The sequence below is a fragment of the Plectropomus leopardus genome, chromosome 15 (assembly GCF_026936395.1).
Source record: "Plectropomus leopardus strain MGB_pleo_1.0 chromosome 15, ASM2693639v1, whole genome shotgun sequence".
Taxonomy (NCBI): domain Eukaryota; kingdom Metazoa; phylum Chordata; class Actinopteri; order Perciformes; family Serranidae; genus Plectropomus; species Plectropomus leopardus.
Window position 1 is genome coordinate 33443000 of NC_142190.1, and position 17145 is coordinate 33460144.

Sequence of the window (17145 nt, forward strand, 5' to 3'; positions counted from 1 at the left end):
TGCATCAATATATGTATGACTCAGGCGGAGAACCTTCTGCTGGATGCCGACGCCAACATCAAGATTGCCGACTTTGGCTTCAGCAACGAGTTCACGCTGGGCAACAAGCTGGACACGTTCTGTGGCTCGCCGCCCTACGCTGCCCCTGAGCTTTTCCAGGGCAAGAAGTATGATGGGCCTGAGGTTGACGTCTGGAGCCTGGGAGTCATCCTCTATACACTGGTCAGCGGCTCGCTGCCCTTTGATGGGCAGAACCTAAAGGCAAGTGGATGGGAGAGGGAGCTCTCTGTCCGTGTGTCAGAGCACAGTCAGGGACAGAGCATTACTCAGGGGGTCATGGTAACAGTTTTACATTAGGGATGTCCCAATCAAGTTATTTGCCTGGATCGCGATCTGAGTTATTTGATACTGAGTTTCTGCTGATACTGACTCCTGATCCGATACTTGTATTTACCTGGATGATCCAGCTGCACAGAGCACACTTCAAGTACTTTAAAGTGATTAAAATCAATTCAGTGTTTATGTTGATAGTTTAACAGATCTGTAATGCAATACAAGAAGGTTTTTTAGGGTTTTTATTTTTTATTTTCACAAAGTAACAACTCGACAACAGTTCTTACATGAAATGTTAAACTTTTGTTGGAGTCTATCCTTCGTTTACATGGCCGGCATTTTGGGGGCCTAAAAATGGAGACTTCTGAAAAATTGGTTTCAGGGTGTAATCTTTAGAAAACACCACTCCATCTGTCGCCACTTGAGTAAAGTATTCCAAAATGTTACTTCCATGGCTGAAGAAAGTTCAATCAATATTAGTTAACATGAGCTACTTTCTCTTATTGTTTCAAAGAAAAATGAAACATGTGCAGCCTGGAATTTTTTAAACAAAGTTTGGGCTAACAATGGTGACTTTAATATCCACTGTCTGGTGGGTCGGGCATGACCAAGGAAGCTAATGACAGTGGAAATGAGGGCGTGGTCCGAGATTACGATACTGTGGTATTCACAAGTTTTTACACATGAAAACAAATAATTATGTAGAAGGAAAAAAAACTTTCCAGGAGTAGGAAGGGTGGACATGTGAGAAAAAGGAAAAAGCTTTGTTTGAGTGGAATTCAGCTCTCCAGAGCTAAATTGGCTCAAATAGTTTCAAGAAACTTAGCTGCCTAACAAAATTGAAGTCACTGCCAATAATTAAATGATGACCATCAACAGTGGGAATAGCAAAGAAGAAGTTAGTGAAAATTCATCATGGTTCCATGTAGGTGTGTAAACACATGCAAAAAACCACCGGCATGTCACAGAGTCTGCCAGAAACACTAACAAATCAGCCACTAGGGTCTGAAATTGTACACTTTAATGAATGAGGATGGCAGTACCTGCAGCCTGTTCAGAACATTTTGATCAGAATCAATTCCCCACCCATAGCTAGGACAGAAACCAGAAAAGGAAGTCTCAAATGTGTGACGTCATCAAGTATGAAATCTGGAGCTGCTCTATAGACAGTGAATGAGAGCCTAATTTTGTAGAATCACAGAATATTTGTTTTCTGTTTTTTACCCAAATGAGCTTTATTTTATTCTAGCATTCTCTGTTCTGAAACAAAAAATCGCCCCATCGAGACCTAGTCACAGTGTTTATCTACAATAACTTTCAGTTAAAAAAACAAAGCAGCACTTAAATAGTCAAAATATATCAGTAAATATAACCAAACAGCCCATTGATTAGTTTTAAGCCCACTAAAAAGGCTCACCTGAATCAATATCAGTTTAAGTAAATGCTATTTAGAATATTTTCACTGCTTTACCTTGCTGTCAGACAGCCCTTACCGATGGGATTTAAAGCCATTATATCAAAAACACCAGACTCCACTGAGAAAAACATTTGAATCTTTTTTAATTAATTTTACTCCACTGAATGCTGCTCTGCCGCTGCCTCCATCAGCTGTTGTGGAGGTAAAGAGGAGACAATATTGAAATATAATGCACACTTAAACTGATATTGATTTTTTTTTAGGTGGCTAAAATATGTTTTGCTGCTTCCACAGCGTAACATTGTTTAGCTTCTGTGCTGGTAGGTTTGGTTTATCCCTACCACAATCATTCACGAAACTGGATCTCTACAAAAAATATCACAATCTCCTCAACTCTGACAGCCTTGTGGAAAACCCTTAAAATCACCAAGTCATCACTGGCACCATGTAGATACACTCCAAATTGGGATAACCCAGACTTCCAACTGCAAAACACTCCTGCTTACTTTCCATCTTGGCATCAAAAAGGTATCATTCACCTCCGCCACACATTCCAAAACAATCAGTTTATATAATTCAGTACATTAATCCAGAAGTACAGGGTTGAGAGATATCAGTTTCTTCAGTACCAATAATTAAATCCAAAATTAACATTACCAATAACACACTGCAACCCTTTTAATTAGTTGCTGGAATTATTACAGGCTCAAAAAAACTAATCACAACACTCTACAAATTTATACCCATATCAGGTACAACTAAATCACTGCCAACCAAAAAATGGTAAAATGACATATCTCTGCCTCCCAACCCCAACTTCTGGACACAAATCAATAAAAACATCTTTTAGTGTAGAAGTCTTTAATGTCCCTGAGACTTCTAAACTAAAAGATGTTTTTAGTCTTCTCTATGATCACTAATACAAATCTTCAACTCATACAATACAAAACTATCCATGGAACACATATCACCCAAGGGAAATTGTTTAAAATGGGAGTGGCTAACAAAGACATTTGTTCCCAGTGCACTCTGGGTAGTAGAGATGACTACTCTCATGCCACTTTGGCCTGTCAGCCAGTTCACTCACTTTGGATAGCAGTCACTGAAAAACTCTCCACTATCTTGGACCGCAGAATGTCACCATCCCTATCGCTATGCTTGCTGGGAGACTTAACACAACTCACCATTCCAACCAGATACAGAAGCCCATTACTCATTTCTCTAACTTTTGCCAAGAAAACAGTCTTTCCAAATTGGAAATCTAAACAGTCTTGCAATATTACACAATGGATAAACTCACTTACAGAATACATTTCAATTGAAAGAATGTCAGCATACCATAAAAACATATAACATAAACATATATATATATATATATATCCGTCTTTAATGACATCTGGAATCCATTTATCTCTCACGTAAACCTCAGTCACAATTAAAACCAAGCCACGTACATGTCCACAAATTCATCCATAACAGACACCCATTACATTTCCACCATTACACTTACACCATGATTTTTTTAAAATTTTATTTTAGTTATCTATTTTTTTATTATTGTTGTTGTTGCTGTTGCTGTTGCTGTTGCTGTCATTGCTTCTATTGCTATTGTTATTATCATTATTATAGTTACATCTATAACTAAGTCATTAAACCGTTATGACACACAAATACACTCTTACTGAGACCATGGCAATACACTATTCATATTCATACTATTCTCATACTTGTATGATTATTATTGCATTGATGCTGGTGGCAATAACAATAGCAATAATTATTATTGTTGTTGTTATTATTATTAGTGGTGGCGATGATAGTAGTGGTATTATTATTATTATTATTACCATTATTTTTGCTATTAATGGTATTAATAGATTGATTATTGGTACTGTTGCTACTGCTGCTTCCATTATCACTACCTTTGTTTTGTTTTTTGTTTTGTTTTTTTAATTGGTTATGCATATCTGTTGTTGAATCTTATTTCACTGTACAGCATATATATGTCCCCCACACTCTCTCTCACTCTCTCTCTCCCTCTCTACCATGCAGCATTATTGTTGCTACTATCATTGATTGATTTTATTTACTAATCATTCATCAGCATTCAATTGTGCTCCTCCCTCGCCAGTATATGCGGACACGTGCACGCACACTCACACACACACACACACACACACACTTGTCACGTCACAAACTTCTTCCATCTCCTCAATTATAAACAAATGATCTGCACGCATAACTTAACCAGTATTGACAACAAAAAACTGTACACCAGAGTGGGCAAATCCCCTCCCAAGGGTTTGGGTGTTGCTCAAATCCGGTATCAGTATGTGACCAAGATGAACTTGGTGATTTTTTTTTTAAATTTTCTTTTGTCCTCTTGTTAATTTAATGTGATCTGGGGCCGACATTCCTGTTTGTCGGTTCATAAGCTGTACCATTGCCATTGCTTGCTCCCTCGAAGACGAGCTCTGGTACCAGCCTGCTATAGCAACCCCCCAACCCCACCCCCCACCACGCACGCGCACACGTACACACACAGACACGTTTATCCTCCGATTCTTCTCACACACACACCAACATTTCGTAAAAACTGATTCTCAATTTTCTTACAATGATGGTGGTAACAATCACATTTATGATACTGTTTATTCATTCATTTATTTATTTCTTATTATTATTATTGTTGTTGTTGTGATTATCTTTGTCCTTTCTCTTACTTTAATATATATACATATCCTTATCTGCCACGTAAAAACTAATCACCCCAATCTCTCTTTTGCGCGCACAGATACACACTCGTGCGCGCGCGCGCGCACACACACACACACACACACACACACACACACACACAGACTCATTTGCATGTTTTTGCCCTATCTGTGCTTATTTTCTTTTGTTTGTTTATTTGTTTATTTTTATTTATTTATTTTTATTTTTTGTAGGTATCTTCTTCACCATCTGTATGTGTCATTGTTCGTCTCCCTTGACTGTTTCTATGTTATTTTACTTGTTTTCACTTGTTTTGTTGTCTCCGCAATAAAAAAAAGAATAAAGAAATAAACACGTTTGCAGAATACATCTCTGTAATTCATAACAGTAGCCAGTTTTCTACGGTGAATTGACTTTTGTTAGTGTAACATCACTGATTCAGTCTATACTCAGAACATTCACCCGGCTGCTCTCACTGCCAGCTAGAATATCTTTCACCTTTCAGTGTCTATGGAACAGCTCCACAATTGGCATCACAAGTTTGACTTTCAGCCCTGTAGTTTTTGTATTTTGAGAAAGTTTTCCATGTTAATTAATATTTTTGGACTTCCATAGAGCATAGGAATAACATGTATGCATTTTGTAAATGGTTGAAGTTCCCCTTGAAGTGTGAATGTAATTTAATCTCAACTGGTCTCTGTGTGAAAAAGTATTCACTCGTAAAAATCCTGGAACTTCAAGGACTAAAGGAACACATTTAGTGTTCTAAAATTATTTTTCTGTCATTACTGCTATAACCTTATTGTACTCTGTAGTAGAACCTGCTGCTGCTATAAAAAAGTAAAAATGGTATTTTTATCCAAAACCCAGCAGATGGCAATGAATGGCCCCCTAGAGCTTTACCAGAGGATGGAGACAAATGTGTGTTTAACCCTTCTCATATGTGACTGCTCCCCAGCATACTGAGCACACTGCCTGCAGTGTGGAGCCACACCATCACATCATCACACCACTCTGGTCTTATGTTCACTGTCAAATACTCTGATGTAGTGCTCGACATGTTCATTAGAAGTGTAATATAAAAACGTGGTGATTATGAGCCAGGAAGTCAGAAGTTAGAGTTAAACTCTTTGCAGAGTGTGTGGTGATGCTTTCACTGAAATAATGCCCGATGCAAAACTCTCTCCTCTCCCCTCTCACCTTGTTTTCTCTCCTCTCTCCTTTCCTATCCTCTTTCCTTGCTTCTTCTCGTCTCACCTTCTTTCTTTTCCTCTCTCCTTCTTTCCACCTCTCTGTTTCCTCTCCTCTCTCCTTTTTTCCTCTCTCTCCTTGTTTCCACTCCTCTCTCCATGTTTTCTCTCCTCTCCTTTTGTCCTTCCCCTCTCCTTCTTTCCTCCTCTCTTTTCCTCTACTCTCTTCTTCTTTCGTCCTCTTTCTTTGCTTCCTCTCCTCTCTCCTTGTTTCCTCTCCTATCTCCTCGTTTCCTCCTCTTCTCCATTTTCCTTTCCTGTCCTGTCCTGTCCTGTCCTCCCCTCTCTCCTCTCAGTGTGAGTGTATGGTTGCAGACTTTGATTTTGGACTGTACTGTGTGCATAACATGTGACGGATGTGGCCAACAGGAGCTGAGGGAGCGTGTGCTGAGGGGAAAGTACCGCGTGCCCTTCTACATGTCCACAGACTGTGAGGGGATCCTTCGCCGATTCCTGGTGCTGAACCCCGCCAAACGCTGCACCCTGGATGTGAGAGCACACAGCACATCAGGCACAACTTCCTTCATCTGAAATTCAAACACAGCTGAAGCTTGTCTTTGTTTCTGTTTCTACAGCAAGTCATGAAGGACAAGTGGATAAATTCAGGGTATGATGGCGATGACCTGAAGCCCCACGTAGAACCTGTTGAAGACTACAGTGATCCAGCTCGCATAGGTGAGTCAGCTGGGCCTCTGCTACCGCAGCTGAAGCTCGACCTTTTCCACCAACATGGAACCGGTTCCACTCTGGTGCCTGCACCTACTTTTGAGCCATTCAGAGCATTTTCAAGAAAGGTAATTGGTTCAGAACCCAAAACATTGGTTCTGGAATCAAAACATGTGAACCATGACAACATCAGTAGGCGTGTCTTATTCTGCAGGTTAGACAGAGAGAATGGAGATGGCAACAATGCAGAAGTCAAGTGAGAAATCATCAGGAAAAGAAGAGCACGCGGTGGTTTCATTAATAGGGGATCCATGCTTTCTTTTTTGGGTGGGCAACACACTGAATAACTTGATGTGTCGCGGCTAGTTCCACATGTGATATGTAATATGAATTTATCACAAACATTGATTGGCCGTTGATTCCACATCCTTGATTTCAGTTCTACTCAAAACTGGTGGAAATGTGGGATAGTTTGCTAGATAGCACCAAGATTCCAAAAGTCAGAACTAAATGTGGTGAAAAACAGGTATGAGAGGCCCTCACCACAACAAACTGGTCAATGTAGTCAAGCTATAAGATGTTTTATGTCATAGTCACTTTTCTAACCTTTTATTTGTACTTGTTCATGCTCCTCAGAGGTGATGGTGGGGATGGGCTTCACTCCAGAGGAAATCAAGGACTCTCTGCTCAATCAGAAATACAATGAAGTCACCGCCACCTACTTACTGCTCGGCCGCAAAGGCGATGTGAGTTACAAAGATCTATTAAATATTTATTGATTGGGTGGAAAGCTGACATACTAACCAGAGCAATGAATCAAAATACTAGGACTTTTTCAAACCTGACTTTGACCAAAACAACCAGATTTTACCAGATTTTTCTCCAGAATGTCCTCTTTTATTTCACAAATCAAACTTTTTAAATGCAGTGTCTTAAATAAAACTGCCATGTGATAAGCTTGCTTAAAGGGATACTTTGCTGATTTTCAACCAGCTTGGTATTAGAACAGTGTGGGTAGATCTATGTGACCTGTGACCTGTGGTGAACTTAGATCTACCTGCTTCCCTCTAGCTCTCAGGGTGTTGCATGCTGTGCTTTAGTGTTAATTTTGGCAGCTATTTTAGATTTACCCTTGGTTACAATACCCATACTACCATACTATTAGTATGCCAGAAAAAGATTTATTGTGTCCCAATACGAAGTATGTGAAATGCAGTATGCCAAAAATACCAGGATGTCCTACTACATCCGGCCGCATTTTGCAGTATGCAAGCCAGCATGCTTTTCTGGCTATTCTTACCCACAATCCTCTGCGCAGCTGCAGATTCCTCACATCTTGACAGTTGGGTGACAGCTGGCAGAAGCTGCAGTGATGAATTACAGTGCATTCAAGGGACTGATGACCAGTCACATGTTAATAATAGCAATATATATTGTTTAAGTGAACAAAATAAATCATACAGATAACCACCAACAAAAAGAGATGAACAACAATGATAGAGAAATGCATATGTAGGCTAATAAAATAAATATATAATGTTAGAATCCAGAATGTATGCAGTTATAACTTTAAAAAAGAGCGTTTTTTCTGTTTAAACTAATCCAATTATGCTAATACAGGTCCCAGAAAGAGAATCAAGGTGACAGGTTATATGAAAAATTCATTTAGACATATTTTTGTGTATTTCTGCTGTAAAGTTGGACATTCTAACATGGAAATTGACTCTGTGTTGGAGCCAGCCTCAAGTGGCATTTTTAGAGAACTACAGTTTTTGGCACTTCTATATTGGCTTCGTTCTTCAGCCCCAGAGTTTGCTGCTTATACCCAACTTCTCGTATCTGAGCTGAGATTCATAACTTTGATTTGATTTATTTAGCACTTATTAAAGACAACAACGTCATACATTGCAAGAAAAAGAGACATGCAGGGAAAACCCAGAAAGGCAGAGATGATTATGTAAAGAAAAAACACATAATTTTAAGCTATTGTTGTCTTTGTTTTGGGGGGTCTCAAACCCCTGGTACACTCTATGATCCATCCATCCTTCCTGCTGTGAAACACCACATCAGGTCACTCTTTCTGATCCCTTTCTGTCCTCCATAACTGTGCTGTTACAGGAGGGCAGTGAGGCTCGCACAGCTAGTAGCCTGTCCCTGGCGAGGGTACGACCCAGCCCCATCACCAACGGGACCAACAAGCACTCCTCAGCCACTGGCTCCTCTTCCTCCTCCACCTCCTCCTCACACAGCAAGACCCAGCGCAGTGCCTCCACCTACCACAGGCAGCGACGACACAGTGACTTCTGTGAGTCTCTTCTCTAACGTCTTCGCCGTTCATCTTTAGTGGAGCCCTGCTTTTACGAAACCTGGAACCTGAAGTAACTCAACACAGATTTTATCTTGCACCTGAAGAGAGATATCATAAAGACATTCTCTCATGAGTTATGAAACACTTATACAGTGATAATGTGCAATATGGAGCTTAACCCTTCGAAACTTGGAGCGACATCACTTTTCTTTTCAGATGCCTTTTATAAGTATTTAAACTTTTGGACCCTATAGAAAATTGGTTTGATTTATTTCAAAAACATGAGAGAAAAAGTTATGAGCAATTGGTAAGAAATTTTGCACAAATTGCAAAAAATTAGTAGATTTTGAAAATTAGTTGATAAAGAAGCTACAGAAAAATGTTTAGGGTAAAAAGCAAGGCAAGAGCTATATTTGTATTTACCATAATTTCCTGTGTACAATTATGGTACAGAATTTTTAAGCACTTTTTTCAGGTTTGCTTGGAGTTTTTTCTACTTTTTTTTTATTTTTTCCACATTTCCGGTAATTTTCTTGTAGTTTTTACACATGGTATTTGGGTTATTTATTTTTAAGTTGCCTTGAAAGAAATCAAGCCAATTTGCTCAGGTTTCAAGGGGTTAAACTATCAAGAAAACATGACATTCACTGTTAATCTGGATGAAAAGTATCCTCTTGGTAGAGGAGCTTATTTTGGGTTATAGTTTATAACATAGGGATGTGAGGAGTTGTACTCTGCGTAAGCCACTATATATGCAGAATATTCCTTATACGAGTCTCTGTGTCTGTGCTCTGCTGTCCTCCACAACAAAGGCGGGCCCTCCATGCCCGTCATGCACCCCAAACGGAGTCCCACCAGCACAGGCGACCGTGAGCTGCGGGAGGGGCGGATGCCTTCACGTAAGGCCAGTTGCAGCGTGATGGGGAGCCACAGCCTCCCTCCCTCCAGCCCCATGGTCAGCAGTGCCAACAACCCCAATAAGTCTGAGATCCCAGACCGCCGCAAAGACATGACAGCGACCACAGTGAGTTACACACATCCTCCTCAAGCAGAGAGTAGACCGTTCATCTGTTACCAGTCATTCCTCAGTTAACATCATTCACACTCTGCTACAATCATCTGAACTCATCAGCCCTGCTACAGTGATCTCAGGACAAAAGTCCATAGATCCACACAGAAATCATAGATGAAAAATGCTGCTTCTGATTTCTGTTATTGGCTCATAGTCACACTTTTTCTTCAGTATCAAAGTAATCCAGGTGATTGTTATGAGTAGACTGTGAGCAGGAACTCATTGCAAAGCAGATGGACTTCCAACCATCAGATTAGTAAAAATGTACAACCCCAATTTCATAAAATGTGGGACATTCTATAACATGTAAACAGTATGTAATGATTTGCAATTCCTTTAAGACCTCGAAAGCACCCATGTGGAACACTCCATTCCATAGGTAAGCAGGTTAGTGGTAACACATAAAAAATCATGATTGGATATGGAAGAGGCATCCTCAAAAGGCTCAGTTGCTCAGAAACAAGGACAGTCACTCTGTGTAAAACTGTGGGCAAACAGACAAAGGGTTTATGAGCAATGTTTCTCAAAGCACAGTTGCAAAGAGTTTGAGATTTCACCATCTACAATACATAATATCATCAAAAGAGTCAGAGAATCTGGAGAAATCTCTGAACGTAAGGGTTGAGGTTGAAAACCAATATTGTGACCTTTTACCCCTTAGGCATGCTGTATTAATACCAATGTGACAGTATAAAGGATATTACTGAGGAACACTTTAGAAAACCATTGTCAGTAAACACAGTTCATCTCTGCATCTACAAATGCAAGTTCAGACTCTACCATGCAAAGCCAGATATCAACAACATCGAGAATCATGGCCAACTTCTCTGGACATGAGCTCATCTGAGACGGACTGACACAAAGTGGAAAATTGTGCTGTGATCTGACAAGTTCTCATTTCAAATTGTTCTTGAAAATCATGGATGTCGTGTCCTCTGGGCTTAAGAGGAAAAGGATCATCCAGATTGTTAGCAGCTCAAAGTTCAAAGCCAGCAGTTGTGATGGTATGGAGGGGTGTAAGTGCCCATGGCATCATGGGTAACGTCACATCTGTGAAAGGACCATGAAAGCTGAAAGGTACATACAGGTTTTGGAGCAACATATGCTGCCATACAGACAGCGTCTTTTTCAGGGACGTCCTTGCCTATTCCAGAAAGACTATGAGAGGAATAGTGCAGGTGTTTCAACAGCATGGCTTCATAGTAAAAGAGTTCAGATACTAGACTGACCTGCTGCAGTCCAGACCTGACTCCCATAAAACATGTGGGGCACATTATGAAGCGCACAGCAAAACAGCAGGGACTCCAGACTGCTGAGCAACTGAAGTCATATATCAAGCAAGAATGGAAACGAATTTCACTCCGAAAAAACTTAAACAGCCAGTGTCTTCAGTTCTCAAACACTTACTGAGTGCCGTTAAAAGAAAAGGTAATGTTACACGGGGGTAAACATTATCATTATCTTATCGAGTATACATTAACAAAAAAACCCCAAAACACTTAAGTTTATCAGTTTGAACATTAAATCTTATTTTTGGACTGTATTTTAAAAAGCATTTGCAAATTACTGCATTCTGTTTTTAGTTACAGGTAAACAAATAACACAGAGGCATTGATAGTTTTGATTTTTACAATTCAGTGAGGTTCATCTTTAAAAATTGTGGTTCTCTTTCACCAGATCAGTTGTGCAGTGCAGAATAAAGCTTGACTGATGTTACACAGCTGTTAGAACAGATTTATATTCATGGCTTCCTCTCATTATGTACAAAATCAAATCATGCAGTTCAGACTGCTACTTTTATTAAAAATCTACAGCTCTGTTTCCATGACTCATTTTCACTGTATGTTTTGTTGACAGTTGTACAGTCTTTAACAGTTAACACTATCTTTTCTTTGAAGATGGGGTTCAAATAGAAATCATGCTTTGCAATGTGATGATTGTTCGTACAATATTAACAAGTTATTTTGTGTATTTTGTGAAAAGCTTAACATTTACATGAGGAGTACAATTGGCAGTAGAAAACAGTTAAACACAGAAAATGAGGTTAGGCAATTTCTGACAACTTCCGGTCCAGTCCACTTCCTATATAAAACCAAAAAGAGATATTTCTGTTTCTACAAAGTTAAAACTTCAAGTAATTTGTAACATTTATACTGCTAGTGTCCCTTTTTTAACACTGAATGTGATATTGCAACAGCATGTGGTAGATTTAGTTCCACTGAATATCAAAGTGACTGTTGGGATCTGCCTCTTACCTTCTTCCCCTCTGTGCAGAATAACATCCCTGGGAGCGCCATGACACGCAGGAACACATATGTGTGCACTGACCGCTCGGGAACTGACAGACACTCTCTTCTGCAGAATGGCAAAGACAACAGGTACTGTCAGCGCTGTGCTGGGCGTTTCAATAATAATAATAACAATAATAATAATAATAATAAAAAACTTTTTTTGTAGAGCACTTTTCAAGCAAAAGCTCAAAGTGCTGTCCAGAGGAAAAACACAAAAACAGTAATTATGAAACATGCATAAATGTACACACATACGTATATACACACAAAGACATACACATGTATGCAACAATTCAATAAGAGGAAACATTAACAATAATAAATGAAAAAGAACCGTAAGATTATTAAAGTCCATCAACTATTAGGAAAAGCCTTACTATAAAAATAGTAAAAAGGCCCAGGCTAGCAGACCTGAGGGGCCTGTTTGGATAGGACAGTGTGAGGAGCTCAGTGATTTACTCTGTTGCCAGATCATTCAGAGCCTTGTATGTTAATAAAGTACCTTAAAATGTATTCTAAAAGAGACTGGAAGCCAATGCTATGAAGTCAGAACAGGTGTGATATGCAAGGACCGTTTTGTTTTCTTTGACAGTTTAGGCACTGAATTTTGAACAATTTGGAGCTGTTCTGTAGCTCTGTTGTTGAGGCAGGTAAACAAAGCGTTACAATAATGGGGGGTGATATAAGCACGTGTATTATTTTTTCTGTGTTGCTGAATGATAGAAGTGGTCTAATTTTGGATATATTCCTTAGGTGGTAAAAACAGGATTGGATTACTTTTTTCACATGTTGCTCCAGGTTCAGGTTATTGTCCATGATGACACCCAGGTTTTTGGTAACTGAAGTTATGTTAGGAGTGAGTAGGCTGAGGATTGGCTGAATTTGTTTTGCAATGTGTTCAGGGCCAATAATTAGGATTTCTGTTTTGTCAGGGTTAAATTTTAGGAGGTTTTGGGACATCCAATTTTTAATATCAGACAGACAATGATGAAGAGAAGCTAATATGCTGGTGTCGGAGGGTTTAAAGGACAAGTACAGCTGTGTATCATCTGCATGAATGTGGAAGGAGATGTGATGGCATATTATCTGTCCCAGGGGTAACATGTACAGGGTGAACAGAAGAGGTCCCAAAATCGATCCTTGTGGTATTGCATGTTTAGGCTGAGCAGTTCTTGATGAGCAGCTCTTGATTTTGTCTCCCACGGAAACAAAAAATGTCCTGTTGGTAATGTATGAAGCAAGCCAGTCCAGAGCAGTTCTAGTGATACCCACTCACACTTTTAGCCTGTTGATGAGGATGCACTGCTGACGCACTGTTGAAATAAAGGTTTTCTTAGAGACTGACCTCACATTAACAATTACATTAATATTAACTGCATTAACAATTCAGGTGCTTTAGTTAAAATGGGAAGCAGTGAGCAGAGTAGGACATTCTGAGGATTAACACCACCAGGTCTTTTATTTTGGGTCCTGGGTCTAGTAATAGTAGGGATATTAGGAAAATATGTGGGAACTGAGACTGGTTGAGACTGTGGTGTATACCGGTGGGATGAATTATATTTGGGAGATTGATTTCAGGGAGGGACAGTGCTTGGAGCAGTGGCCTGGCGTGAAACCGGCGAATGAGTGGAAGGTTCCGGGGTGTGTGTATGGGAAATAAACAGTCAGTCACGTGATGAAGACTGTACAGCGTGTTGCAAGTTAGTCGCTAACATCTGGCTGCCCAGCCTGTTTGGGTGGACTCCATCAATTCTGAAGAGGAAGGAACGGTTCCAAAACAAATTAAAATTGTCAATAAAACAAATGTCGTTAGCTCTACAAGCAGTTTGAAGCCAAGTGCTAAGGTTTAAGATTCTGCTGAAACAACCAGCGCTGTGGGACAGTGTGGGAAGGGGACCAGAAATAAAAGCAGACTTTCCACAGCCCTTTGAAAAGTGAATAAGGTCCTTAAAATCCTTCTTGGTCAGCTCAGACTGCTGACGCGCAGTGTCGTTTGAGCCAACATGGACAATAACTGTATACGGCGGACAGAGGACAGGAGCGAACGTAGCAGGCCTGGGAGCTTCTCCACGATGACCGGGACCATCGCTCTGGGAAAGCAGTGGGTGGCAGCATTAAAGAAATGGATGTTTCTGATGATAGAGTCTCCAATTATTACTGTGGACAAGGAGATAAAGGTGGTAGAGGGTGGGGAGGAGGACTAGGTGGATGTCATGGTGCAGCAGTGACAAAGGGCCAGGAAAACTTCCAGAGCGTCTTATCACGACCTCCTTCAGGAAAGGTCGATGGTCGGGATGAGGACTGTTGCGTTGGCTTTCCTGTGGACTGGGAAGTAACCCCCACACTCCATTGAAAAGTTGTAGTTAAAACAACCATGATCTAAAATGTATAATGTTTAAAAAAGCCTTAAACTGGATAATAAGTTGATTTATGAAAGCCTCTGTCAGGAAGACACAAGAAGATTTGGCCGCCACGCATGCATGGAGGAAAGGGCAACCCCCGAGGAGACCCTCTCTTAGCATGCAGGGTTTTACAGGGTTTTAATGTTTGTCAGATCTTTAATAGGTAGATTGAGCAGGTAACTGCTTGATGGAGCCACATCAGCTTTTGTCATGGATATGTTGTAAAAGCAATAACATAACGGATAAAATGATACAGTTACTTTAAATGGTTGGTGCACGATGGCTGCTCAGTTTTCTGGATATTTATTTCAAGAGGTAGCTGTTGTCCCCTTCAGTTTGGTTGTTCTCTGTTGGAGAATGTGTGAAAATCTGAAGAAGAATTTCCAAGTACATTTTGTCTCTTGGAAGCTCGCTGCTTCAGCTTCTCCATTTCTACTGACATTATGTACACTTCTTCAAAATCAGACAACTTTAGACATATTTCTCCCATCATGAAGCCAACATAGCTGTAGATCAATAGAAGCCAACAGCTTTAAGACAGTGGTGTATAGAGAGATACCACGTTGTGTTGCTGATGCCAGGACTGGTGTGGGGAGGGTCCAGAGGAAAGCAATGAAAAAATGTTTTGCTTTTTATTTAAAGGGTTTTATGAAATTAAATGATAAATTGCACCATGCAAGCAAAAGGTACGATAATGAGGAGTTTATCCAAACAAAGTGTATACATTTAACCCACTCAGATCCCCTGTCCAAACCAATGGACATAACTTTTCTAGGATGTGTAGATCTACAGTTACTATCATCTGACACTACCTAAATGCACAGAGGTATTTGATGGGATGTCCATTAGCCAATCACACTGTTCGTCATCGTCTAAAGTGGGCTGCAGTAGAGCCACACCCCCCTTATTAACAAGCATGGCTGACTGTGAGGCAAAGAGGAAGTGACACATCCCTGTAACATAACATAGTACATAGTAAAGTACATAGTTTGTATTGAAACTGATTTTCAAATAAAGATAAGATGTTATATTACTTTACTCAGGAAAATAAACAGGGGAAATAGAGTTTAAAGTGTATAATAGTAATTTGATCTTCTAATGATACAATCAGCTTATAATCCATTTTATTAAATATGCTCACAGACGATTCATCTGTCAAAGTTTTCCACATACTATTTTTAGGAGAGACTTTAGAAACTGAGAATATTTTGGGCCACAATGACAAAACAACTCAATATATATATATGAAATGTGTTTAAAACATCACTTTTTTCACTGATATGTTAATTTTTCTTGAAAATAAATAATCTCTCATTTCAATAATAAACGGGAAAAAAAATCCAATATCTTTAAGAGTGCATTTAGAGTAGAAATCCAGCATTGGAACATAATTTGGTTCTGAACAGGTTAAAAAAAAAAAAAAGAAAAAAAAATGAAAGACAATAAAAAAAGCCTTGGGCAGTTAACACCCAACCTTTCTGTCTCTCCTCTGCAGCTCTCTGGGCCACCGCCTGCCTGCAGCATCTCCCTCCACACTCAGCATCACTGGGGCTGGAGCTGCCTCCTCTTCCTCTTCGGACCGATGCCGCCTGACCCGAGGCTCCACCATTCGCAGCACCTTTCACGGGGGACAGCTTAGGGACCGTGGGCCCCCAGTCTACTCAGCTCCACCCACTTCACCCACTTTGTCCCACCATGACGCCAGCCCTCTGCCCCACGCCCGCACCAGGGCAACCTCCAACCTCTTCACCAAGCTGACCTCCAAACTTACTCGCAGGTAGACGCATGCCACACTCTCAACGGACCTGCACTGATATAGCGCCTCTCTAGTCTAACACTGTAACACCACGTGTCACACACACTCAGTCATACACTGGTGGCCAGTTCAGTCCCAAGGACGAGTCAGCATGTGGACTGGAGGAGCCAGGGATTGAACCGTGTAGACACAGATCGTTTTCACAGTGTTATCATGTTATCATATGAACACGGGTTTTTTAAACAGAGAGAAAAGTCATTTCAGTTCTTGTCTAAATGTGACCTAAATCTCAGGGAGAAAAAAGTATATTTTCCAAAATGCCAAACTATTCAGATACGTATGATGTCATAATAATATTACTGGAATTAAAAATTAGGATTAGAAATTGGGAGTGTTTATATCCCTGCGCTGGTGATAGCAGTTGCTGGGGTCACAATATTTTGGGGTTGTCTGTCCATACATATGTATGTCCCTACATCTGTACGACCCATTCTCATGAATGTCCTATCTCAAGAAGGCCTGGAAGGGATGTCTTCCAGTATGGCACAAACTTGGACTCAACGATGAACTGATGAGATTTTGATAGTCAGAGTTCAGGCTCGCTGTTACCACACCAACCATGTTTTTGGCCATATCTCAAGAATTCATTTGTTCATTCTACTGTCAGCTGTCTTGGCTATATGCTGTATGAGTTTGGACAGACGTGAATGTAAACTGTCACTGCAACTTGACTACTCAGAGGCATACACACACAATTCTAGTTTTCGAGGGGAATTTTTCTGTTACTATTTTTCAAGTCATTGGGGGTTTTTTTTAACACTTTGAAATTAAAGGGAGGGGCTTTCTGTCATTTAGCGAAGATACTGTTTTATAAAGCCATAGTCATCAGTCGCTAAAATCCTTCTCACCAGAGTCAACTCTGCAATGCTTATTTT

At 40.1% G+C, this 17145-nt stretch overlaps 1 protein-coding gene across 3 annotated transcripts in view; it reads left to right on the plus strand.

Moving 5' to 3' along the window:
* The window catches only part of mark4a (MAP/microtubule affinity-regulating kinase 4a), a 45954-nt gene that overhangs the window by 20543 nt on the left and 8266 nt on the right, over nucleotides 1–17145 (plus strand). For all 3 annotated transcript variants that reach the window (XM_088088251.1, XM_042499366.2, XM_088088250.1), the window contains exons 8-15: nucleotides 25–261; nucleotides 6085–6204; nucleotides 6291–6390; nucleotides 7018–7127; nucleotides 8500–8686; nucleotides 9502–9713; nucleotides 12036–12139; nucleotides 15950–16231. In XM_088088251.1, the coding sequence (XP_087944377.1) occupies nucleotides 25–261; nucleotides 6085–6204; nucleotides 6291–6390; nucleotides 7018–7127; nucleotides 8500–8686; nucleotides 9502–9713; nucleotides 12036–12139; nucleotides 15950–16231 (1352 nt within the window). The remainder of the gene's footprint in view (nucleotides 1–24; nucleotides 262–6084; nucleotides 6205–6290; nucleotides 6391–7017; nucleotides 7128–8499; nucleotides 8687–9501; nucleotides 9714–12035; nucleotides 12140–15949; nucleotides 16232–17145) is intronic.